Source organism: Cyprinus carpio, chromosome B2 (assembly GCF_018340385.1).
Source record: "Cyprinus carpio isolate SPL01 chromosome B2, ASM1834038v1, whole genome shotgun sequence".
In the NCBI taxonomy this organism is placed as follows: Eukaryota; Metazoa; Chordata; class Actinopteri; order Cypriniformes; family Cyprinidae; genus Cyprinus; species Cyprinus carpio.
The window spans coordinates 23059301-23086062 of NC_056598.1; the positions used below are offsets into that span (position 1 = coordinate 23059301).

At 36.5% G+C, this 26762-nt stretch overlaps 2 protein-coding genes across 3 annotated transcripts in view; both read right to left on the reverse strand.

Annotated features, from left to right (window-relative positions):
• Positions 1-3829, reverse strand: part of LOC109088529 (SPRY domain-containing SOCS box protein 4-like) — an 87280-nt gene extending 83451 nt beyond the window's left edge. Inside the window, exons 1-3 of one of the 2 annotated variants that reach the window (XM_042718718.1) lie at positions 3575-3829; positions 3317-3441; positions 2034-2173 (exon numbers count right to left, since the gene is read on the reverse strand). The gene's annotated coding sequence lies outside the window, so the exon portion shown is untranslated. The remainder of the gene's footprint in view (positions 1-2033; positions 2174-3316; positions 3442-3574) is intronic. The other variant, XM_042718717.1, reaches the window with a different exon arrangement.
• Positions 3830-7188: 3359 nt separating this feature from the next.
• LOC109088479 (solute carrier family 25 member 36-A) lies at positions 7189-25166 on the reverse strand. The gene is made up of 7 exons (XM_042718723.1): positions 24717-25166; positions 21690-21854; positions 19804-19881; positions 15305-15405; positions 10392-10458; positions 9676-9965; positions 7189-9214 (listed from the first exon to the last, which is right to left on the reverse strand). Exons 1-7 carry the CDS (start codon positions 24755-24757, stop codon positions 9021-9023), a joined length of 936 nt encoding a protein of 311 aa, XP_042574657.1. The 5' UTR covers positions 24758-25166; the 3' UTR covers positions 7189-9020.
• Between the last annotated feature and the right edge of the window lie 1596 nt (positions 25167-26762).

The following is a 26762-nucleotide window of genomic DNA, read 5'->3' on the forward strand; positions in this document are numbered from 1 at the left end:
TGATTGTATTTATTACGTTATGAGTGTTTTTAAAGATTAATTTTAAGGTGGGATCACGAGCTTGGCCCACCTTGTCAATTGAGCCACCAATGACCATCCCAACCTTCCAGTCCACCCTGACTGAGCTATATGGCCCTTCCTATGGCATGGTGGAAGTACTATAAAACTAAGCCAACAGCTTTTGCATTAAACCTTGAAGAACTTCATTAGTGAACACTGAGGATATCATAGATAGTATGCAAATGAAATAAGGTGTGGTCACATTTACCCAATGCTTGGTCAAATTTTCGAGCAAAATCTAGTCATTTCAACAGGAAAACGCAGGTTCAGGCGTTTTGCATGAGAAGTTCACAGGAAATTTCCGCACCAAAAAACTGAAATGAGTTCTAAAACAGTGTGAGCAGTGCTTAATAAATTGGTATACTATACTGAAATACTGTTCATATGACTGGCACCTTCTGCTCTAATGAAGACAAATAACCCCAAAACATAGAAGACAAACAAAAGAACAAATAAGAACTCTTCCCGAAGCAGCTCGCTCTCTTTAAGGTGTATGACACAGCAATTTAAATATAGTTAAGTAGAGCCTGTGCCATGTCGTGGCGGATGTGGACAGGTTCTGTCAGGCGTGCTCTGTTCTGTGCCTGGCACTTTCCGAGCGTCAGAACCACAATGTATGTCAGCACTGGGCTCCCAGGGGGTGAGGCTGCAGAGTGCTGAATGGTGCTGTTTGTGAGACTGGATGGGTGGGATTGGAGTGTGAATGTGTGTGTGTGCTCGGGGCTGTGTGGTGGCGTGGACTCTTGCTGAGCTTGCGTCCCCCACTGTGCCTGACAGCAGTAGCTCAAACCATGCCTGCCTAACAAGGGAAAACAGAGAGCTGAAAAAGCACAGAAAGCTAAAACCAGAGAGGGAACAAGTGAAGTGAATTAAAAATATCCAGCCCTTTTTGCTGGCAAGGTTAAATGTTTCAAAAAGAGAGTGTACTGCATTGTTAGGCAATACATAAGCAGCTATGTAAAACACACATATATGACAATGGCGTAACATATGATCGGAGAAGCACTTTGTTTCATCACAAAGACCAGCCATCCTCTCACCCATCCTGTTCTGCCGTTACGCCTCAGACATATTTAGCGCCGCCGGAAGGAAAGAAGAGCCAGCAGTATCATTTTCCAACCAGTGTGTAATTCATAGACCCTTTTATGCATTCTGCTTTGCTTTCCTCTACCAGAAAGAGAGAGAGAGAGAGACAGACAGACAGAAAGGGAGAGACTTTATATCGAGAGCCCATCTGTCAGTCTCTTTTCTGAATATGTCCATATAATTCTATTTGATTACTCCCAAAGGGAAAATAGGATGAAAGAGGAAAAGAAAATGGAAAATGAACTGAAAGGAAACCGGCACAAGTGTGAAACCTCAATATGAAATTAAAGAATGAGATAAGGAGAGGATTGTTCGCTAAAAAGTACATGGATAACCGACAACATAAAGAGAGTAAGAAAGTAAAGACATGGATTAAAAAGAACATGTATGTTGTCTAGCAGAATTGAAAACGATCCTTAAAGTCACGGCCTAGCTGTTAGCGCACATCATTATTAACTAAGACAAAACTAGAAAACAATAAATAAATCTAGATGAAAACATTTTTAATGCCTGAAGCTTAAAATAAAACACAACTGCATCTAAAATACATTTTCTTTACTCCAAAATTAAATTAAATTAAATAAATTAAATAAAAATTAAATAAGAAAGGCCAAAATTATTATTTTTTAAATATATAATTATCATTATACAAAACTAAAATACATTTTAGTACCCCAACCCTAAAATAAAAAAATATAAAAGACCAAAAAATTCATGTTTATTTTTTAATATGTATCAATTAAACAAACTATATTATATAGATTATATATACACACACACAGTGGTGGCCAAAAGTAGTTTCACCTACTAAAAAATGGTTTTACGTCAGTTATTTCTATCTTTTGTTGTAGTGTGTCAGCAGGAAAAATCAGTTTACATTTCCAAACTTCTTGGAGATGTTGCCACAGTTCTTCTGGATTTAGTCTGGCTCAGTTTGTTCTGTTTCTTCCTTTGTTCTGTCATTCCAGAAAGACTGGATGATGATGAGATCAGATCTCTGTGTGGAGCACTGGCTGTTGTCAGACTCCTTGTGCAAACAAAAATCTCACTGGATTATTACAATTAGATAGATAGATAGATAGATAGATAGATAGATATATAGATAGATAAACTACAAGATAAGAGTTAAAATGAACAAAAATAATTTACACTGAAAATACAAATTAGTAATAAATTAAATGAAATAAAAAAAATGTATTAAACTGTTTTTAATTTACTTTATTAATTCAATTTTAATTAAATTTTCAAAATTTTAATAAGACTGGTGCCCTGGTGCTTATGCAGTGATTCCAGTTCGAGCCTGGTTCATAACATTTCCAATTAAACTCCTTTACATAATTTCCTGTCCTTTCTGCTCTGAAACGTACCAAAAGACCAAGCTGAAAATTGTAAAAAGAAAAAAAAAAAAAAAATCAAATGAGAGCTCAGAGAAACAGCATCACCAGCTGTCCTAAGATAACCAGACTCCGGTAGTGACTAGTCTGTCTGTTCAGAGAGACAGATAAATGGACACTGTCACAATGGTGCAGCCTCCCTCCACCCCTTATGACAGCGCATCCGTCAGTCTCAGAGACCAACATCAAATTATCCAAATTAAAACGGGCTTAGCACGGCATCTGGCCCCATCCCTAAGGACCCCAAAACAGCTGAGCTCAAAGCAGACTTTCAAAAAGATGCCATGTCCCCCTCGTAAAATCAAGACCACATCACATGGTACGATGCCAGCCGAAATGAATCAGGGTTACAGGTCAAATAGGTTCATATGGCACGTTCAGATCAGTTTGTACTATATTATGCTGGTCTATATTAGGGCTATCAAGGTACATCTGGTCCAAGATCACTGTAAGACAACGTGTGCAGGAGATAGATAAATCAGCACTGAAAGCATAAAAATGGCCTTTTTGTACTCACTTTCCCTTGAAAGTCTCTTAGTACACACTGAGGCCTACATAAGGTGACAACAGTCACCATAATAACAATGTTTTTAAAGACTGTTTTTCAGAAGTCATGATCTCTTTTCAAAGTAGAAATGTGCATAGACAGACAGATAGGTAGATAGATAGTCTACAAAACATCTTTACTTTACATATTTTTAAAATAAGTTCCCCTTATTTTATTTGAAGACGAGCCTTTTCTCATTAAGAAAGCATACATTTGAAAGGGCTCTTACCTCACTGAAACAGCTGGTTCCCAACATGATGGAGTCTTGCATGACAAAAGACTTTTAACAAAGTAAAAAATGAACGCGAGGAATCCCCCTCTATCTCAGTGAAATCCCACCAGCGGCACATTCTCCTGAAGGGAAATACATTTGCATTTTCATAAGGACTTGATAGTCATCCAGCAGACACAATGATGAAGCGTTTATCTGCAAATGGTGAAGCGAAACAGATAACATGACGGGAGGAATGAGACTATTTTAACTTACACAGAGGGACTGTCTGCGTGACAAAATTGTGATAAGGGGAATACGTGGAGAAACTGGAGTAGATTTCAACCATTTCCGTGTAAAATAACAGTGGGTCAAATAATAAGTGAAATAAGATTTCACAGTCGACGATGGGAACCGATGTTTGCCACAAACACCACGCAAGGAAGAAAACAATCCATATCTAAACGTATTGTGAACAAAGCGTCTAACAAAACCACGTGCACGCGCGATCGCAGCCACAATAAAGAAACCGCTGGAAAGCGCGAGTGTGCACAGGGTTGCCAGGTGTTCAAAACAAAAGCCGCCGAATTGCTGCTCAAAACTAGCCCAAAACTAGCCCAATCGCGTTTCGAGAGGGTTCCCCGTTAAAAATCGCGTTCTGGGGAGTAAAATACACGTTTTCGGCGGGGATCCCGGGTAAAATTTGAATCTCAGAGGCTAAATATCGCGTTATTGGTGTCGCTTCAACCCGCTGAGATGAAAAACAACCCGCGGCAACATTGTTAAAGTAGCGCAATTCCGCGGAAAAACCGCGGACTTGGCAACACTGACATGCCTTAACTTTTGTTCTATTATTAATATACAATAAGAAATAACTATTATACACAGATATTCTCTCATATATATATATTTGCCTGTGTGTGTGTGTGTGTGTGTGTGTGTGTGTGTGTGTGTGTGTGTGTGTGTGTGTGTGTGTGTATGTATAATGAGAATAATAATAATTATTTTAAATGAATAGGAATACATTGAAAATTAAAAACATTCTCAGTAGAGAATGTTTATTATTGTTCTCAAGTAGCCTGTGTAGACCAGTCATATGTTTCACTTAGTTTTAGAATCTGTAGGCTACTCACATCTGATTTTATACTTAAATGGGCAGGAACTTTAAAAACACCTCAGAAAGTGTATTGCTATTTCCCAACACAATACAAGTAGACTTTACAGATTATATCTCCCATTATATTAATATGTAAACGATATCACCATTTACCCCAAGGTCTTCGCCCTTCTCATGGCATACAGCCATGTTTTAGATGGGGAATCGAGGCCATGTTTTTAGAACAATTCCTAAAATGTGCGTATTGCTTGACTGTCACCTTCAGTGGATGTTCTGGTATCCGACCATACAAATTAACTTAAAATAGACCTTTCTGTTGAGAAAAGAAAGTGGAAATCAATGACTGATGTTAAAGCGAATAGAAGATTTTCAGTGTATTGATCTACACAGAAGGAAGAGCTGTCATACTGGATATTCTCATAACTGGATTGTACTGACAAATTCTATACTTGTCTTTATGCATAATTTACAATGACTTTGCAGTATATCTTAATGGCGAGCAGTCATTTGGCACATGCTTGTCATGTAAGGTGATTTACAGTACAGTCATTACAAGCATTTCCCCTGCAGCAACATGACTTTGAATGCTTTGCCTGATGTGAGCACAAAGAGCCATAATATTAGTAACTCAAGTCATTAGTCACTCCTCAATGGATTAAAGTCTACACACACACTTTTTTTCGTTCACTCTGTTCTCAATGCACAGACACACACAAATACACATAACATAAGAGCCTTCATGTCAAGGTGTTCTGCAGTCATGTTTGCACAGCTGTTTGCCAGTCTGTTGTGGCAACTTAAGGTTTTTGTTTGCAGGATGTTGGAGTGTATTCTCCAATATACACTGACTGAGTAACCTGAGCAGTTCAACAAGGGCATTTTTAATTGTGCTGTGAACTGATTTGTGACAGTCCTGAAATGTAACAAGTAATACCTTTGGAATTACACACACACACACACACACACACACACACACACACACACACACACACACACACACACACACACACACACACACACACACACACACACACACACACACACACACACACACACACACATATATATTTATGTAAAAGAACAAACAAGTAAATTAATAACGCCGATCAAACAAATAGTAGTTTTGCTCATGTGGCTGTGGGCATGTCAACATAGTCAACATCCTTTATGTTTAGGCTTTGCTGCCATCCTCTGGCAGCACAGACGAATAACAACAGCACCAGAGACGATGTGAATAACATTTTTATCTACACACTACCGTTTGGAGTTAGTAATAAAAATAATAATAATTGTATTCAGTAAGGATGCATTAATCTGATCAATCAAAAGTGAGAGTTCATATATTTTCAGTAATGTCTAAGATTTCTATTCAAATCTGCTCATTCTATTCAATAATGAAACCTGAAAAAAAAAAAAAAAAAAAAAAAAAAAATATATATATATATATATATATATATATATATATATATATATATATATATATATATATATCATGGTTTCCACAAAATATATGTCTACCTAATGATACAATAATAAGAATGTTTCTCATATTAGAATGATTTCTGAGGAATCATGTGACACTGAAGACTGGAAAAATACATCTAGAAATATTTTCTAATATTAAAGTTATTTAAATACAATTTTTTTTTTTTTTTTTTTTTTTTTTTACATTTGCTGTTTTACTTTGTATTGGTGTATTCAAAGATGTATTGATGTACTGTATTCAAAGACTAAAGAAAAGATATTGCATCAGTGTTTGTTGGTCACCATAATACCTTCATCTGATATCAACAAACCCAGTTTAGAGGTTTTTATTGTGGTCTATTAAAACTCTAGCTTTTAAAAGACATTAGAGACAACATGGGTTTTTTCATTGTTTTTATTGACCGTTTGTACAAAAAGAGGTATGATTAATCACATAACCAGCAAAGAATAGGCCACATTTACCATAAAATCAACTAGACTTATTAAAAAAAAGAAGAAAAAAAAAAAATGAAATGAAACGGGTATTGACATACAATTTGTTAGTGTTGGTCATGTTAGACTGCGCAATACAGACACCACACATGAAAATTGCTGAATATGTCATTAAACATGAAATGAAGATGAAATGATTAATCTAGACCACCGTGTTCAATATTTCTGTCAATCGGTTAGGCTCAGTAAATAGAATGTCCATTCAGTCCAACACTGACACCTAAATATTCCAACTTCACTTTCTGAAAATGCCTATTTGAATTCCTTCGTAATGCCATTAAAGTCTCTGTGAGACTGTGAAGTGCATTTGTTGAATGCAAACTTAGAGCATGTTTGCAAGAAATCACTTTCTAACACAAGGGCATTACGACTTTAGATACAACACATCTATTTATGCACTAATTTTACTAATCCATCAACGATAGTCTAACTATTCTAATTACACTAAAACATCACGCCTGTTTTCCAAAAACAAATGCTTGTTTATCAATTAGAGCAATATTTAGCAAATCGCCGACTGAAATCACATTAGTTGTGACGAGAGTCCAGCATTAATTGCATAATATCTGATGATTTTGTGTGTATTATGAGTAATGAAATCCAATGTGTGGTGATGAGCAGTATTCCAGAGCTTCATTAGCAGCATTACAGATATCGATGACTTAGAAAACAAAATGGACTTGAACTAGACAGAAAAGACATTGAAATGCATGAAAATGCAATTACTTTACTGTAAAACACATTACTTCTGCTTATGAATGATGGATGTTGCCAACACAATGTATTTTCTGCTTGGAAAAAAAAAAAAAAAAAAAAAAAAAAAACACATTCAAAAGATACTTACAGGACCATTAGAGGCTCTGTATGGGATCTACCAACATGAGGTTTAATATAATTAACTTAAATTATCAGTTTAAGCCAACATGTTGGTAACAAACTGTCTGTGGAAATGATGTGGATAACATCTAAATCACCAACATGAACAGTTTGAGATCCTTCATATCATGAGGGTGTGAACAGTAATGTAAACAAACAAGCGAGATGAAAAAACCTGGAAAGAAAAAAATAAAATAAAATTATGACTCCTTTTCAAGCAAAGAGTCCAGGGCCAGAATGAGGAGTGATAAACAAAATTTTATAAAATGCATAAAAAAAATCATTAACATTCAACCAAATGAGTTTCACAACATCCTTCTGTGATAAATCTATCAAACAAATGCAGTCATTCAAATAATACTACTGCATAATCAGAGGACTTAAGTTATGAACACTGGATATTTGATATGCATACATACAGTATATACACATACAAGAATATCCTTCACTAAAACTATAGTACACTGAACTGTACAATAACTTCCAAAGGGAACTGTTCAGCAAAACATTGTCTTGCTTACATAGTAATACTATGTTTTTTACAATACAAGATCAAAATTGTTCCAAACAGAAAAAAAAAAAAAAAAAGTTTTGCGCAAGCCTAGACAGGCCACAAAGTGCATAAACGGTCAGTCAGAAGCCACTGTTAGAGAAATCTGTAAGGTGGGAACAATTCTGCAGCTTGTATTCCCACTCAAAAGTGGAAAAATGACTATTGCCTTATGACGAATAATATCGTCATGACGTGGCATGTTGTTTGTAGGCAACATGCTCAGGGATAGCATTAGCCACTACCATTTAGCCATCGGACACCTGGGATTCAAGTAGAGGCTTTGCAGCAGTCAACGGTGGCGATAAACTCGAGAACGCTCCATCTCAGTTCAAATAGGCCCAGTGACGCAAGCAGGACAAAATCTTCCAATTCAAAAATACCACCCCAAAGTATACACTATACTGATATTAGGACAATGGTATGATCATCGAAAAAACACACAAAATAAGTATGGTTAAACTTGACATGAACCTAACAAAGAAACACTTCAGTTTGAAGCACATGAGGGGCCACAGATCACGTGACCGTCAATTTAACGACAGCAAATGGACATTTGTGCGCAGACAACCATCTGCCAGTTTGGAAAGAGTGGAAGGTGACCTCTAGAGGAGAATGCTTGAATTAAACTCTGGAAAGACAAAACGTCATCTTTATGAAATGGTGAAATAAGAAAAACATCCTTTACAGTAGTGCTAATATGCCACATCTGAAAAACACTTGTGCTTCTTTTTCTTCAAAGACCTTCAGCCATTTTAGATCTTGACGGGTTTGTTTTTCTTCTGTTAAAACAATGGCTCAGATAAAATGATTTTTGAAAGAGCTTTTTTTTTCCCCAGCCAATTCAGGCTTTTGTTTTTTCTTCAAGCATTCTCCTCTTTGATTGTCCTTTCAAAAAGGACTTTTCGTAAAACATTTTGAAAGAAACGGACAGACCGCTTTAGCGTATCTGTTCACCATCGCTCATACTTTTTTGAAACTCTCTCCAGTCTGACAGGCTCGAATCCCTCTGTTTCTCAGAGTCTATAGCCCCCTTTTGGGGGTCGGGGTTGACAATGCGTTTCTAGGACTTGTTCTTCTTCCTTTGGTCTAAGCCTGGGACAATCTCTCTCTCTCGGTCTCCATTTAGCTTTTGCTTTCTCACCCTGTTCGTCTCTCTCGCTCGGTCTCTCTCCCTCTCTTTCTTGTTCTCTCTCCATCTGTTAACCATTGAGCAGGTAGACCACCAGCTCATAGGTGCACATCATTATAGCAGTGTTAGGAATCTGTCGGACCAGATGAGTTGTGAGGCCTCGGTACAGTGCTCTGTAACCCTCCTCCCGGAACACCATATTTAGAGTTTGGAAGAACGAACGATACTTGCTGCCCTCCTCACGTAGTCTGGTACGAATAACCTCTGTCATGGAAGAGAGAAAGAGAAAGAGAGAGAGAGAGCAAGTTAGCAAAAAGTTATTTGTCAGAGAAACAACATTTGGAAGATGACTTACAGTACAGTGGCATCCAAAAGTGCCAAAAAAACCAAACTTATATTTCTGCATTTTTAGTTTAATACAAACCCTTTCATTCTATATTATATTATACAAATTGTGTGGAAAATTTAACTGAAAATAAAAGCCTAAACAAATGTATACATTTACAAATCAGGACTTTGAGGTGCAGTGCTCCTGTTTATTCAAAGAAGTCAAAGCCGAGATCGCTACCTTTTAACGATTCATTGTGCATTTTTAGTACAAAATAACCAACTGCCAAACAAGCTGACTAAATAAACATGCCAACTACAAACCAAAAATGAAACAAAAATTAGCATAACTATTACCAAAAAAAAGACAAGAAAATAAAAATAAAAATAGTGCTCACCGTGAGGATAAGCAATTGAGGTGGCGCAAGTCTTGGATGTGGCAGCAGCCAGCATCATTCCAACAAAGTCCGAAGCATCTTTTACAGATTCATCTTCGTCATCCATGTTAGCGTTGGCCTTGGACTCAATGAGTTTGCGTTTAATGCTTTCATAGATGACAAAGTGGATGACAGTCTCTGATATGCCAGCATAAGAAGCAGACATGCCTCTGTAGAATCCCCGTAACCCATCTGACTGATAGACCCGCCGCACACACTCAAATGCACTCATGCGCCGTTCTCCACGGTTCCTGGAGAAAGACAAACACGTATGGTAAATGTCAGAAATCTGGTTATAATATTCCCCCCTTCAATGTCCCCTAAAATATATAATGTTTTAAATGATCATGTAACACTGAACATTGGAGTAATGGCTGTTCTGCAAGGACATTCAATTAGAACACAGTCTTTTTAAATTATAATATTTCACTATATATATATATATATGTATATGTATGTATATGGTATATATATATATATATATATATATATATATATATATATATATATAGATATATATATATATATATATATATATATATATATATTTTTTTTTTTTTTTTTTTAACTGTATTTTTAACCAGCCTTTATGAGCCTAATAAACTTCTTTCAATATAATGACAAAAATCTTACCAACTCTAAACTTTTGAATGATAGTGTACAGCATAGAGTATTACCTGGCATCAAGCTGCAATCGAGTCTTTATAAGCCAGATCGGGTTGGTTGCTGTAATGGCAGTGAACCCTGGGAAAAAGAGGTGTTCCAGATCAGGTTTGGAAGTGATATTGTCAGAATAACTCAGAACACAGGACATTCAGCAGGTCTAATGACTCTAAAACAGACAAACTTTCCCTAAAGAAACTCCACACTTCAGAGAAGTGCCCTGGACATCTATAAAATATGCTTATGGCCTGTTTGTTTCAGTTCAAAATGCGAAATCTGAATCTCTTTTTTGGCATATCATACCAATCTCCAACACCAACAGTGTGATATTGACTACATGTTCTCTTCGGGAATGCCCAGCATCATTAACATTAATCATTAACATTACTATCGGATGTAAGGAATACCATTACAGATCCACTAGGCACTTGTTTAATATTTTCAGGTAAGAGCCATAAACACATCTTAGAGTGGCCACAGCAGTAAATAAGGCCTTTTAACTAAAGCATTAAGCGGTGTTTCATCTATAACAAGACTCTGAAACCAATGTAGCTTTACTTCTTAAATATTTAGTCCTATCATCACTGAATTAAACAGTATTTTATGGATTGAGTAGAAGCTAAATGAGATAAATATCTTTAGAAAAAAATCTTAAGTTAAAAAGAACCACTATTCAGTTACATAACAACAGCCAAATCACAAAAAAAAAACAAAAAACTGTTATTTACGTTTAGGCAAATGATTGTTTTTCACAGCATGGGCAGTGAATTATACCACTGCTGTGATTGTTGAAATGCATGCCATGCGAGTACTATGCTGGCAAGACAGTGTGATGTGACAAATTATTAGTAAATTACAATAGCACAACAATGGCTGAATTTATTTTATGTTTGCTGTTAAGGTATGTGTATGCAAATTAAGATTACATGTGTGTCTAAAGAGATTTAAAGGAATAGTTCAACTAAAAATGAACAATTGTCTCACCCTCAGGCCATCCAACATACAGAGGAGTTTAATTCTTTTAGCATTACATCACTTGCTCACCAATGGATTCTCTGCTGTGAATGGGTGCCGTCAAAATGAGAGTTCAAACTGCTGATAAAAACATTCACAATAATCCACAAGTAATCCGCATGATTTCTGTCCATCAATTAACGTCTTGTAAACATAGACATATTTGTTTACTCTTGCTAATGGTGCTTGATCTAGACTAGCTGACTTTTTCACTGGAGAAAGCAATATTATTACACAACAAACAATGATTTGAAGTAAAAAAAAAAATCTTGATGATGGTTTTGGTTCTTACAAACATGCAGCTTTTCACTTCATAATATGTTAAATCATGGACTGAGTTGTGTGGATTACTTGTGGATTATTGTGATGTTTTTAATCAGCTGTTTGGATTCTGACGGCACCCATTCACTGCAGAGGATTTATCGGTGATGATTGGTGATTTATATGTAATGCTACATTTTTACAAATTTGTCCCAATGAAAAACAAACTTCTGTCCATCTCGGATGGCCTGAGGGCGAGTAAAAAATAAAATTTAAATTTTGGGGTGAACTATTTCTATTATGTGTATTAACAGCATTAAAAGCAACAGCAAAATATTCTGCCTGATGTTGGTGGGAACAATTAGTTTATCTATTCAACTGCAGCAAAATGAAGCACAAAGCCTGCACTCTGTGTTGTGGGTGCACAAAATATCCCCGAACAAAAAAACGAAAGAGAGCATAAGACAATGGCAATTGGAGATGAAAATATTCATGTGCGTTTCTAACAGTACACAGTGTAAATAGTCAGTGTTTTCTTAGGCTAAACAAACCAAAAGAGGTCTATTGAGCTAGAGTAGAAGCTCTAGAGAGGGTAAGAGACCTAAGGCAACTGACTGGTGAAGGGAAGGGGGATGACAGATCGGTACAAGAGAGTAAGAGAGAGAGAGAGTGTGTCTCTGACGAGTACTCACAGGGGAGGGGCAAAGCTCCTCTCCTCACAGCTGCAGGACGAAGCCTGCAGATATGGGGGGCAGAGCAGGCTGGCTCACAGACCCTCACGCAGGGTGAAAGCTACAGTAAAGGCCTAAAATAGACACAGGCTTTTCTGTACCACAGTCACAAGCAGGAGTCCACATGCCCCTCAGAGTCAAGTCAAACCCATGAGGGAGTGGAACACGACAATAAACCCTGCCCACCTCCCATTAAATCCCTCCCACCTCCCCAACCAAGCCCCGCCCACCAATTACATCAAACAATGACCTTTCCATCCCAAACATTTAAGAGAGTGCTTTCATTTTCCCTTCTTTTTGAATGGATAGATGGAGAAAGATGGCAAGAGAGGTAGAGAGAGACAGAGCAAGACAGAGTGAGATGAAAGTGAATTTTTGAGTTTTAAAGGACATCATTAGACCAGTGTTTTTCATTTTAAATATAAAGGTATAGAACAGAGCAGATATTGCTGAAGTAACTATTTCTCTTGATCATATCTGAGCTTTAGCAATGGTGGGTCATATAAACAGCTACAAATTCAAACTACGATCAAAGTTTATATCAACAATAACTTTAAGGAGGGTCAGAGGCAGTGCAAGTCCAATGCTAACCTTGTCATTTCTTGTTGGCAAAATCATTGCTGAGCACAATTTTGAAGCGGGTTACATTCTGGTAAGTTTGCTATTTGAAAATAACACTTGCACAAAATTAAATGATCAATATGTTGGTACATATTGCAGAGGGATTTTACATAAAACAAATTTGTCTGAAATAACTAGCATTTAATCACAAATTATATTATTAAGATAATATTAGGATAACATTTTTAGTGTAAAGTACCTTTTTAAGAAAAATCAAAAATACAGTAAAAACAGCAATATTGTAAAATATTATTATATAAAATCATTATATTTTTAAAACTTAGTATTTAAAATAACATTTTATAATAAATTTTTTTTTTAAATGTAATGTATTCCTGTGATGGCAAAGGTGAATTCTTAGCAACCATTACACTGGTCTTCAGTGCCACATTCTTCAGAACATTATTGAGTCTAATATGCTGATTTTGTGCTTAAGAAACATCTCTTATTATTAAAAATGTTGAAAATAGTAAAATTTTTGTGGCATACATAATACATTTTTAAGCACTCTGTGATCAATAGAAAGTTAAAAAAAAAACGTGTTTATTTAAAATGAAAATCTGTGAAAATGTCATTTTTTTATCAAATGAATGCATCCTTTGTTGAATAAAATAATATTTGAATATTAGTACCATTAATACCATTTGGTTTAACAGTTTTCAAAAATGTAATGTTCAGTTTAAAATAAATGGATATTCAATGCAGAGTTTGGACTGCTCTGTATTACTGCACCATTTGAATCTTCAGCGGCCTGAAGTGGTTAATAGAGGCCTTGCTGTGACTTTTATGATTTATATGATTCAGTCATAACCTAACCACAATGATGAACAATGTATGAGCCATACATGACAATGCACCAGGTTGCAGGAACTGAGCTAGCAGCAACTGTAAACTGATCTCGTAAATTTATCGAGGTAAATAAGTCACCTGTGCTTTTAAGAGGAGAGAGCAGCACATGTAATGAATATTTCATAAGCCTGTTCCTTATCGGATGCCAATTTTCCATGGTAAGCCTTCAGGGACCTATATTTAACCACTTTTGTAATGTAAGGGCTATGTGTGCTGCATGATGGAGTTTATCAGGTCGTGTGGCCCTCTTTCTCTTACCTTCAGCACAGACAGAACATGCTTGGAATGTTTATATGTTGCGACAAATGTGCTTCCTGTCTCCCAAAATAACACAGCCTACATATACTGCAATTGAATGACAAGGTTAGCATTCAGGATTGAAATTAAATGACAAAAAAAAAAAAAAAAAAAAAAGAAGTGCAAGAAGTTTTTCACTGAATTTACCTTTACAGAGGGTTACAGGCTGGCAAGGGGGCCATGTGTCAAAACTGCGTAATCACAAGGAGGTTAAAAAAAAGAACTGCAAGCCAGCTACAGTGGCTACATTAATTTAAATAAAAATCATCATTAATAATCATTATCATTAGGAGAATCATGATCATACCGGTGAGTAGAGACGTGACTACCTGAGCCGTCCCGATCCCGCCCGTGTCAGTCGCGAGGACCGCTGCCCACCGCGCATGGCACTCTACATGTTAGCGTAGCGCCCTGCTAGCGGCCGCTACTACACACAGCACAGACAGCGTGTGAAGCCAGACTGTTTAGTAGCACACTGGCATGTAATGACTTATGTCCTCCAGCCCTCAAACGGTAGAAGGAAACAAAAAAGGAAAAAAAGAAACTGGGAAAGGAAAGCACAACCCAAACTTTGAGGACCTTTTAACAAGATAATAGATAACAAGCTTTCAAGCAGATATAACATGCTTGAAAGTGAGTCTATTTGTTTTAGAAATGCTCTAAAATGTATTATTTTTAAAATTCCATTTTAAACTTGTATTTTTTCACTTTTCTTTGGGTGTAGTCCTTACTTTTTATAAATTAATAACTGAATTTTTCAAACTGTTTGACAGAAAGATATTTGCTGTTAATATGATTAGTTTCAAATACCGAATATCTGAGAAAATTTTTATCCTGAAAGTCTTCAATTGTGCTTTCGGTCTAAATGCTGTCATACCTTGAAAAAGGTAACCCAAAACACCATGGCTAAATTCTCCCATTTGTACTAGATGGTCACTAGGACAAAGCATTTTATCGTAATAAGGCTGTCATAGCTAAAAACAAAAGCGACTGACAAACATTGGTTATAAACACCCCAATGATGCAATCTCTGGTTTGTGCACACTAAGAGGCGAGTATCATTTTAGTTCAGTGTGTGAAATACAACAAAAAAGAGCCAATGCAAACTTAAGGCAAAAATGCATTTACATGAAAGATGTAGCTGGGACTCTTACCTGCTAAACCAGCGGACAGCATGTGCACCTGTGTGGAGTCAGGATCAAAAACATTGTTCAGCTTCTCTTTGGCTGTGGAGTAGGCAGCAAAATAAATTGCTCTGTGGACAAAACAGGAATCAACAACATTAATTGGTTTTGATGTTTTGTTATGTCTGACAAATGTTTCAGAAGAAGAAGAAAAAAAATGATGTATTTATTTATAGCGAGAACATATTTTTTAGTTTTCACATGAATATATTTGGGTAGAGCTAGGCCTGAATGTACATTATGCCCCTTACTACACCGTTTTTAACAAAACTAAACAAAACAAGAAAAACAAACATTATTTCTATGGATACGTTATTTACATTAATACCAAACAAAACCAAAGACAAACAAACAAAAAACAAAACAAACCAAACAAGGCAAAACAACAACAACAAAAACAACAAAACACAAAAAAAACATTAAAAAAAAGTAAAAAATAAATAAATAAAAAACTTTACATGCTAACTGTACATTATCCTAATTATTACAGTTTCTAACAAAACAAAACATGACAAAGGTATCCGAGGTGATGTGGCAAAAGTATGTCATGCACATCATATCACATGTCCCATATTAGCTACCAGATTTATTTTCCTAGACAGGCCAAATGCTGAAACAAACAGGGAAAAAATAAATAAATAAATAAATCACCAGTATTATTCAAATGAATATTTCCGATGTAGGATTTAAGGCTTTCTCACTGGGAGTTTTATTTTATTTATTTTTTTCACTTTAATCTAGGTTACATAATTCTCGCACGAACACAACAAGGGCACATTTTAAGGTCTCACTGAGCAACCTGCCAACAAGCCAAGCAGCCATTTGTTTCCTGAGGAGATGCTTATAAACGCATGCTTCCTCTCGCCTCTTCAAAACGACAACCAATCAGCATCCTTCCACATTTGGCTGAAAGCCAATCAGAACCCGGTCTAGATATCTGCCAATCCTGTGCGAGCATAATGCTGTATTTTTGTGAACAGCTTAATTTGGCCATCTGAATGAAATAACGTGACCTTCACGGGAGAATGTTACATAATCTCAAACCGGATTAATCTAAAAACTGGAATTAATTATGGTTTACAATCTAAAGTGTATAGTTATTGTCAGTACGTGAGCATAAGCACATACCAAGCCTTATTCTTCACATACGTGTGCATTTAATATTTACGTAATGCAAACAGTCACGAGGCAGCCATTCCAGCTGTGATGGCAGAGGACAAACAGGACGGGAATGCTGAGAAACACATGCACAGATGGAGACACACATACCTCCTGCAGCATAAAATGGGTGCAAACACTGAAATACAGACATTTTAAGTGGCTTAGTTGCAACACCATCTCCCACAAAGCAATTTAAATGCGATTAAACTGCACAGACATGCACATAAATCTCAAGTGAATGAGGGCATGAGAACTGCTAGTCTCTATAGCATAGAGAGATGCGATCACAGTCCCACAAATGCTACTAAACATAGTAGCTTTACTTTTGTAAAATGCTGCATTTATAGTTCACTAGGTTTTGGAACTGATTAAGTGAGCGCTATAGATTTAGGAACCCACTCTACAGTTGAGTTACAAGCAGGGGCGGACTTACCCATTAGGCAAAGGTAGGCGACCGCCTTGGGCCCCCAAAAGCCAAGGGCCCCCTAATGCTTTTCATATAGGAGATGCGCATTAAGCGCGGACACGCGAACGGTTGCTGTTTACGGTGTTTATGCACGACAATCGTCTGCGCGTCCGAGTTGAACGTGCTTCTTGTGTATCCAGCTTGTAGCAAAATAAAATTTTATGCATCTAAAGCTGACTGCCGCACGAGCGCGAGGTCCCTCTTTCCCAGCGCGCGCACACTTCTCTCTCTGCGTTCAGCGCGCGGCTGAAAGGAGCTGCGCTTTCAGTTAAAACACTGATATGTTGCTTCTCTACAATTTTACAATTTTACAATTTTATAAAGTGTTATAGCTGAAATCACAGCACAGCTATTGTCTTCAAGCTATTCTGTAGCCTATTTGATTTTTATAAGACGACGGCACGATTATATATTTTTGTGCAGATTAACTTCTCGGAAGGGAGAGCTGGTTAGTCTTAATGGGTCGCGTTTCAGTCACTATTTCATATTCATCCCCTTGTCTTTTTTGATACAGTAAAATGTTTCGATGAAAACAGTTTTGAGAATTTAGCTGCATCAAAATACCAGTATGTGGCACAGAGAGGCAAACAAATGTAATAATAAATAATAAATGTACATTTTGCATGTTCAGAAGTGAGCTGCCCTGTCATGCGAAAATTGAAACAGGTTTGTGTAAAGTGCTCAGTGCAAAGAAAGAGAAGTAATAGGAAGCTAGTATTTCTGGTTTTTTTTTTTTTTTTCATGTGTCTAATAGACATGAACAAGTTCTTTGAAAAACATCTATGACCCATGAAACATGTCTACTCTTCAAAAACATTTATTGCATAAATTAATTTTTGCATTACAAAAATGCCTTAAAAGAAAGTGTTACAGGTGTGCATATTGACACAGAACAATGAGTTTTAAGATATGTCAGAGCAAGATATTTTCAGTTGAGACAGCTCAAACATGCATTTTAGTCTGGGACTAGCTTAAGCCTTGTCTGTGAAAAACCATGGGGAAAATATTCATTTAAGGTACATTTAGAACAGATAAAAATGTGCAATTAAGTTGCGATTATTCACAAGTTAACTCATGACAATCATGCCATTAATTGTGATTATATATTTTAATTGATTGACAGCCCTAAGTTAAAATGACTAAAATAAAATGTAGGCTTACGCTGGTAACTCACATTTTCATTTTACCTGATAAAGTACCATTTATGAGCTGAGCTGTTTTGTTTAGAGCTGTTACCGGCGAAACCACTATATTTCTGACTCCAAAAGCACCTCCTACTGGCAGAGAATGAATGTGCATTTTCAATAATCCAGTCTGCAGTTTTTGTTCAGACCAATGCGAATATTCACTCACATAAATCTGTTTTAAATAATATAATAATTTATACTTCTGACTCATCCCAGAAATATAAAGTTTCGGTTGTGAGGTTTATCATTTTATAATTTATTTTGTTTTATGTTAAAACTAAAAAAAAACGGTAAATCAATTGCTATTTCGTGGTCTACAACATTAAATAATAAAAGTATCTGCTAAATGAATAAATGTAAATTTAAAGAATCCCATTAGAACATGTACATAAAAAATGTAGAAACATTGGACACAACAATGTGGCACCATTGTGCAGCAGCAAGCATCACAACAAAAAAAGGACCTCGAGGGTTGATCTAGGTAAATGTGTGCAAATGTATAGGGCCCCATTCCTATATTTGCCTGGGGCCCCCAATTCACTAAATCCGCCCCTGGTTACAAGCTCTTAACTGTCAAGAACTAAGTGAACAGTGTGACAGAAGGCCCATAGTCAGTTTAGTCCGTAATAAGACAGTGACATGATCCCCTAGTGATGATACACTTAGATTAGAGCAATGAGACATGACCAACGGGCCCCTTATATAACAGTCTGAGGGGGGAAAAACAATATTTTTTCTTTTCCATATCAACTGCAGTGAGGAAATACAGCAAATCCCAACAGGAAACAGCGAGGAACACAAATCCAAAAACAAACGTTTATTATTCCAAGGCTGAAACGAAAAAAGCTAATGAGTCAAACACATAAGTTTGTGACAGAAAATGAAAGTTCTAGCTAATAATTTCCGACGGATATGCTTGCAAATTCTGATCTCTATAATCTATTGCTATCATATGTTAACATCTTAGTTACTAAAAACATTTATTTTCAATTTAATCAAGATTAATAGAAAGATGCAAGTTTTTTTACACACACATACACAGCAATAAAAAGCATATTGTAGCTAATAGAGAGCTATAGTTAGGTTCCAGAAGTAAAAATCCTTTAATAACTTGAATAACTTAAACCTTAAAGATATACTTACCGTGAACTATGAGGTTGTTAACTGATGGCATTTGCTTTTGTTGAAATCATCAGTCTGAATTATTTCAACTTAGCTTTTAAATAATCATATTTAACAGTGGAATTCCAGGTAAAAAACTATATCACTAAATGTCTGCAAATCAGAGAATCAAAACAAGAAAAAAAAAAAAAAGCCAAACAGAAACCCTTTAACACCTGACATAATAGTCCGACACTCTCAAACTACTTAACTGTATATGCATATTTTGAAATAAACTTAAAATATATTGTCTGTGTTTGCTTGTTTTTTATTTGTGTTTTAAATCTGAATTGTCATTTGAAATGCTTCACGGGATTGGGCTCTTTCCATCATTAAATGTGTTAAGTACACAGTCTTGTACCAGTCTTTTTGCCTGATTTTTGCTTCAAATCCAACTTTATAATGTAAATTCTTTGTAAATACTTTTGGCCACTGAAAAAGGGGATGGGCACTGCTGCATTATATAGCATATGTGTTTTGCATATGGGTCATACCTGGATGGAGCCACTCCCACCAAGTTGGGCCCCAGCCCCCTAAAGAGTGAGCGAGGACCTTCTTTCTCCAGTATTAACCTGAGAAAGAGAAAGAAAGTTAAAAAAAAGAATACGTAAAAGGAGAATAATTCACTGCAGTGCCTATGTGAAAGCGTAGTGGAAGCTAGCACCCCTTTCATTATGGCAATAGATGCAAGATTTAATAACGTGACATGTTGTTACCATGACATTCATCATTTGCTTCACCATCTTCAATAAGTTATTCAGACCAACTGAGGGTTTGAGACAAAGCAGGCAATTGAGAGAAACAATGCCTAGTTGTACCTTAATCAAAGCTGTCTGCTGAGTGTAACTGCACACATGACTGTGTAAATTATACAAAGAGCAGTCATTTTTAAAAATAAACCTCTGAAAATGTAATTTAGACAAACCTACACCAAGTTGTGCTGACCAGTATTATACAAACTAGGTGAGACTTAATGTTTTAGTCTGTTGTTCAGATTATTCCTCTTTCATAAGTTTGTTTAAAAAAAAAACACTGCATCTGTAACTGATTTTCTCCTGACCTACTTTTCAAACTTCTTCCCTCTGATTCTGGAGTAATACAATAGGCATGAATAACACTGCTTGCCGGAGGCCAAAAAAAGTGATTCCAATCCTGGAGAAGACAGCAAGGCTGCACTATTCAATTCATGACCACAGGTTAATGTGAATGACTGTACAAAGCCTTTTCCAGAATTTTTAGCAACATGATTTTATGCAAGAAATAAATTTTTTAGATTATTCATTAAACACTATTATTCAGTATAACAAGTTATACAGATACATTATTAGGCTTACAACTTTCAAAAATAATAATAAAAAAAAAGATTCTAGGAAACTCAAAAAGAAAACATTGTCTATGTAAAACTCTCACCTAATCCAAATGTTTAGGTTTAAAGGCATAAAAACACATTCAAATGATGAATTAATATATGGGATAGTGACGACTGGGCAAGTGACAGTGTTGTCAACTGGCTCAAAACATTGTTAATGTTGAGCTAACAGCCAAAACAGTTATAAAAGCATTTTGACTGCCCTTCATGGTAGGCCAGCAACCATTTTAACAGAACATAAGAAGATGCAGGTATTCTACTGTTACTGAAACCATTATCCATCTTTCTCTCATTGTTCTGACACTCTTGTTTCTGTGGTCACTTCAGGTGGTTGTAATTTACAGTCAGCAAGAGAGACCCACAGATAGACTGAACAGTGAACAATTCTGATTGCAAGTTCAAAGACTAGAAGACTGTTGATCATAAAGATCCTTTAAACAAGAGATTTCTAGTGTTTATGGTACAAACTAGGGCTGCACGATTAATCGAATGTGATTGACATGCATATCTCATCAGTAAAGCTGATTCTGTGATTAGCAGTTAATCTCCAGGATTTGCTTTCAGAAGGAGCCGCATTTACTACACAGAGCCATAGTTCACTGACAAGCTACGTTCATAATCCCAGATGATTTAATCGCACGATTATGAAATTGAAGAAATCGTTCTGCAATTATGAAAGCTGTTTGCGTTTGCAAACTACGGCTCTGAGTAGTAAATGCAGCTCCATCTGAAAAGCATGTGCTGGAGGTTTACTACTAATCACAGAACCATGCTTCACTGAAAGATACGCATGACAATCGCAGCTTCTGCCAAATCGCGATTTATCCCCTTTGCGATTTAATTTCGATTAATCGTGCAGCCCTAGTAGCAACAAGTATTATTTTCTATAGAAATATGTTGCAATGTTTTTACCAGTTTTCATGTGTTGTTTTTGAAACATCACAACACTGGTTTATATGCCCTGGAGCGTGATAAACCAGATTTTGCGAGGTTGGGTTTTGAAGTACTCACTTGAGACAGTGCAGAGGCCCCGGTGGGGACATGCGGGCCACACTGGCACCATTCACAGTGCTGAGCTGAACCTCAGAGATGTAAAGAGTCACCGAAGAAGACTGCAGCCTCGTCTTCACCACCTCCAAAGGACATGTCAGTATTGCACCTACAGTGCCACCACAGCTAGAAACAGAGAGTAAATATTATTATGCTTTTTATTTATACAATAGAAACTGCAATGAAGTACCAGTTAATTTAAAATAAAACTGCAAAACATTTTTCTAGATTTGTTGAATAGAAAGTTTGAAAGAACAACAATTATTTGAAATAAAAATCTAACACTGTAAATGTTTTTTGTCATGTTTGATCAATTTAATGTGTCCTTGCTGAATAAAAGCATTCATTTTTTTTAACCCAAACTTTTGAATATTTTAAAACACAAAAACAGACATTCTGGAGAGATGATGCAAATTAATAATTGAATTGATTCATTAGATATCATAATGTATAGACCATTATACATAACCACATTTACACACTACTACATTCTTGACTTGTGAATGCAGCCTTGACTAACATCTGCATATGGGTCAAGTTTAACATGTATCTGCTTCTATGCATGTACACAGCTGGGGGCGGGGAGCAGAAAAAAAGTGGGCCCAGCATGCAACAAGTCAAAGGTTATGCCTGGACAAGACCCACAGTCACTTACAAGAGGACAAAGACCTAAAACAACTTGCATAAAATAGTGAATAAACCAAAAACAATTCCTCTAATCTTGAGGGGTTTTCACTAATCAACTTAACAAATAAGATACCTACAATTATGCCACTAAATGTCAAAGGTCTGATAAGACACCTGTCAATCAAATTAATAGAAAGCTCTATAAACAGATTCCCTGCTTTTATTATGTGCGCATAAAGTTGACAAAAACAGAACTGAATGTTGGTATCAGTAAACCTGCTGACCTCAGAACTGAATTCCTGTGTTCTAAACGCTGCATCTCTCAAGGCCTATTTTTTGTGCCGCCTTTCAAAAGAACGACCCACATGCAGGGAGCAGCTGTGAACTTTGTCCCAGATATGAAGCCCTCTGGTTTGTTGCTGCTAAGGTTTACACACTTACTCTCTCTCTCCCTCTCTATGGTTGGCGAATGAACAGTATGATCATGCAGACTTCACGAGCAAAACCAATCTGCCACTCCTACTAAAATGCTCTGTGAGGCCTTTTAGAGACATTCCACTAGATTTTTATTATTCACAGATACTTATGGAATTCTACTCTTTAAATAAAATATTACATGAGGAGTTTTGTTTTTGAAAAAAAAAAGGGGGAAGTAGTCCGGGAAGAAAAGAAACAAGCTGCATTTAATTTCTTCCGAAATTCAAGATCAAATGGGCAAATGCAAATGTTTCACCAAAGTGAAGTCCCCTGGTCAATGATTAGTAGTTTTGAAACCCCCCCTAAAAAGGAGTTTGCACTTGAGGTTTACACAGCGGTGTTCAAAGTGCTGAAACTCCCATGAGAAAAGTAACAAAAAATCTTGGCTAAAGTAACCTGTCTCTTTTAAACAGGACCTGAACCAAACTAGTCATCTGACCAAACTGGCCTAGTGGGTCCCACACAAGTAACACTTGTGGTATCTTTGTGATTAATTAAAAAAATAATGTGCACAAATAAAATTTATAATAAGCACTGCCTTATTCAATAGAAAAAAAAATACAATGGCAATTTTGATTTCATGTTTAATTTAGGAAAGCACTGACTTTCAAATTCTTACAGCCACATAACTTTCACAACTGTCACATGATGGCCAAGAACAGATACTAGTATGAGCACTAACATGAGCCTAAACTGTCAAAAAAAATAAAAAAATAACCAATAACCTTTGTATGCTACAAGTAAATTTACAATGTGCCGTAAAAGTCTGAATATATGAAAAGAAAAAAAACAGTGTTTGAATTGGCGATGGAGCATTACATTTTTGTCATATTCTATTACTATTTATCATCCAATACTTGATAACATGAATTGCCAATATCGACTGATTACATAAAAATATGGTATCCAATTACAGCACCTTACATATGCTTACCCTACATGTATAAAAATCATGAAATATTATTTGTAATTTAACAGCAGTCAGTGTTATTTGTCAACTACCCAGATAATCTGTTCTCTGCTCATGGTTAGCCTTATAGCTATAACTCATCACCAGCTATTCTGATATGCAATATGTATGAATGAACTAATCTGAAAACGTACCAACCAACACTACGTGACAAAACCCTTTTAACACAATGTTTTCATATGACCCATGAGGGATTTTGCCCATGTTTTGCTGTTATTATAAGCTTCTTGTTAGACCTCTTATCACCCTCCAGGGTCGGAGTCATCAAATGACCTTAAGAGATATAAGCTTGTTAAATAGAGATATAGTCCCCTCATATCTCTGATACATTCCTGATTGTGAAAATTAGTGAGGCAGAGTGACCTTTGATTCAAAGAGCGAGCAGAAAATTATGTTTGGATGGGCCTCGTAGAGTGCAAAAGAGCAGTCAGGGACATGCAGGACTGAGAATGGAGTCAAAAATAGCTGTACTAATACTAGAGAGATTGCTGTCAAACATCCAGCGTCAAGCTGACAGCTGAAACCACAGGCCTACAACAAAGCTTCTGATTTGCTACAGGAAATGGTATTGCTTTAGGTTCACACTTAGCTTGAAGCTTTGAGTTTTTCCTGTGTTTCATCAGAAATCTGCATGGCAAAGGCAACAACACTTCCTGAAAATCAGAAAACGGTCATGTCTAAAGACTTCCAGTGGATTCTGTGACAACACCAGAGGCGATTCTGAATCTGTTGCATGACCTTGCATTCACAAATCAAGCATCGATCATCTGTAGCATGAACACATGCTGACAGAAGCTAGCTAGGTAATTCACAGCAATGTTGAATGAGCATCTTCCATAACGGATAAATGTCAAAGAGAGAGGCATCATGTTGACAGCTCTGATAGATCAGTCTGCCTCAGGCGGGCTACTCACCCTCCAGCAAACAGATGAACCAGGGTGTCCCTCTGACTCATCCTTTAGCATTCTCCGCACCCACACCCAGGCCTGCAGTGTGAGCAAGAGCCGGACAGCTCCGCCGAACCCGCTGCGATTCTGATGTACCGTTCAGTTTAATTGATGTGGATGAGGACAATAAAGCGCACAGTTATTCAGCCCGACGTCTCGCGGGCGAGATGCGTCGCGCGATGCAGCTAGCTCAGCCCGCTAACGGCTGCTGATGTGCGCAGACGCCTCTTTTCTGCTTCTAGCCGGCCAGTTTTTAATTTATCACGATCTTTTCTTTAGAACGACACAGACGGCTATTGGATATCGAGGTTGTGGTTGCAGGGGACGCGTTTTTCTGGAGCTAAATCCGCGTAGAGTCGGTGGTGTCTGTGATTCAGAGGCTGCTGAAGAGCTGACTGACTGAGATGGACAGCAGACTAGCTATTTACGAGCCAATCAGCAACCGCAAAACAGAAGCCGCGATTGGTCGGTTCGCGGCGTGACGTCTATTTGCCCCGCCCCATCATGCTCCTTTCACATGATCACGCAATTGATAAAACGTAAATATTGATTTATCTCGTTTTCAGAGGTTAAGACACATATTTGCGAATGTGTTTATAAAGCGAATTTAATTCTCTCTATTATAGTGCCCCAGAAACGTTAACTGGGGTTAGTTTAACAGTGCAGCGTCATATTTCTAGAATGAATGAGGGCATTCATTGTGGGCTGTTCAGAAATATTATTCTTGCTGTATTGTAAGACACCACTGTCAGTTTATGCACTGCGGGTCTGCACATGCACTTGGTTCACTCACATGGAAAAATATTGGATTGGTTTCTGATAAAGTTTAATAAGAAAGACAAGTATTGGGACATGTCTTCCCCTTCAGATAATGGAACATAAATTGATTTTTGACACTTGTTGAGCAGGAGATTGCACTTTTTAAATTTGTTAAAAAATAATAATAAAATAAATAAATAAATGAAATAAAGAAAGAAAAACAAAAGTTTTTTTTTTTTTTTTTTAATTTGTTTGTATGACTGACATGAACATGGAGAACCTGGAATTAATATGACATTTGCAGTCTGGTTAAAAACAGAGAAATCTTTAAAAATCATTTTAATCCTTAAATTGGATTATTTCTGTACAGCGCATTATTTTTTCCTAATTATACTCAGTTCTACAATATTTATTTAACATAAAATATTTATTTGATATATATATATATATATACACACACACATCTTGGTGAGACAATTTGAGTCAAATAAAAAATAAATAGGCTACAAAAAAATCAGAAATGCATGAAAATGTTGTAGCACTTTATAGGCATAAGGGAATGGAAATACTGTAATATGTAAATTAATGAAACCTCAGAGGACCCGTGTCCGTCAGCTGACAGGAGTTACAGCACCACAAATCTGGTTTCCTTACTAAATAGCTGAATAAAATGCACACGCCTCTTGGTTTCAAGATTAGAGCTACAATTGAACAAGTTCAGGTCATGTGCATAGAAAATCTAATTTCTTTTGGCATGCCAACCTAATGAAATAAAATGAGAAAGTTCTTCAGACAGGGTCTTCCATATAGAGTTTTTTTTTTTTTTAGATGGTTGACTGACGACCATTTCGTTCTTTTATAGATAATATGACAATCACAAGGCTGCAACTGCAAGAACAATGCAAAATAACAAAGGAGGAAACATGATTTTACCGGAATAAGCAACTGTGTTTTTAGCTAGGTTTTTTAGATTTTATGAGGACGGAGAAGTGATGATAAAACATGAAAAGGATGGAAACAGTGAATGTCTCTTTCAAGCAAACTGGCAAATATAATTTTCTTAAATCCTAAATTAGTGAAATAACCAAATATGTTATATCAGCTTTGTGTCATTTCTGTCTCATGCCATGAGTAGTGTCACAAGAAAGCTACAATAAAATTAAAGTTTGATGTGCAGCACCCTGGAATCCATTAGAACTTACATAACTACTCTCATTTAGCAATGTGCCTAAACTGGTGCTGGAAAAAAATAGC

Coding starts and splice junctions, on each gene's coding strand:
- LOC109088479 (XM_042718723.1), bottom strand. CDS start 24,757: ATGAGTCAGAGGGACACCCTGGTTCATCTGTTTGCTGGAGG. Junction 19,882..21,689: donor GGGCCTCTGCACTGTCTCAA/GTGAGTACTTCA, acceptor TCTCTTTCTCAG/GTTAATACTGGAGAAAGAAG. Junction 10,459..15,304: donor GCTGTCCGCTGGTTTAGCAG/GTAAGAGTCCCA, acceptor TCTTTTTCCCAG/GGTTCACTGCCATTACAGCA.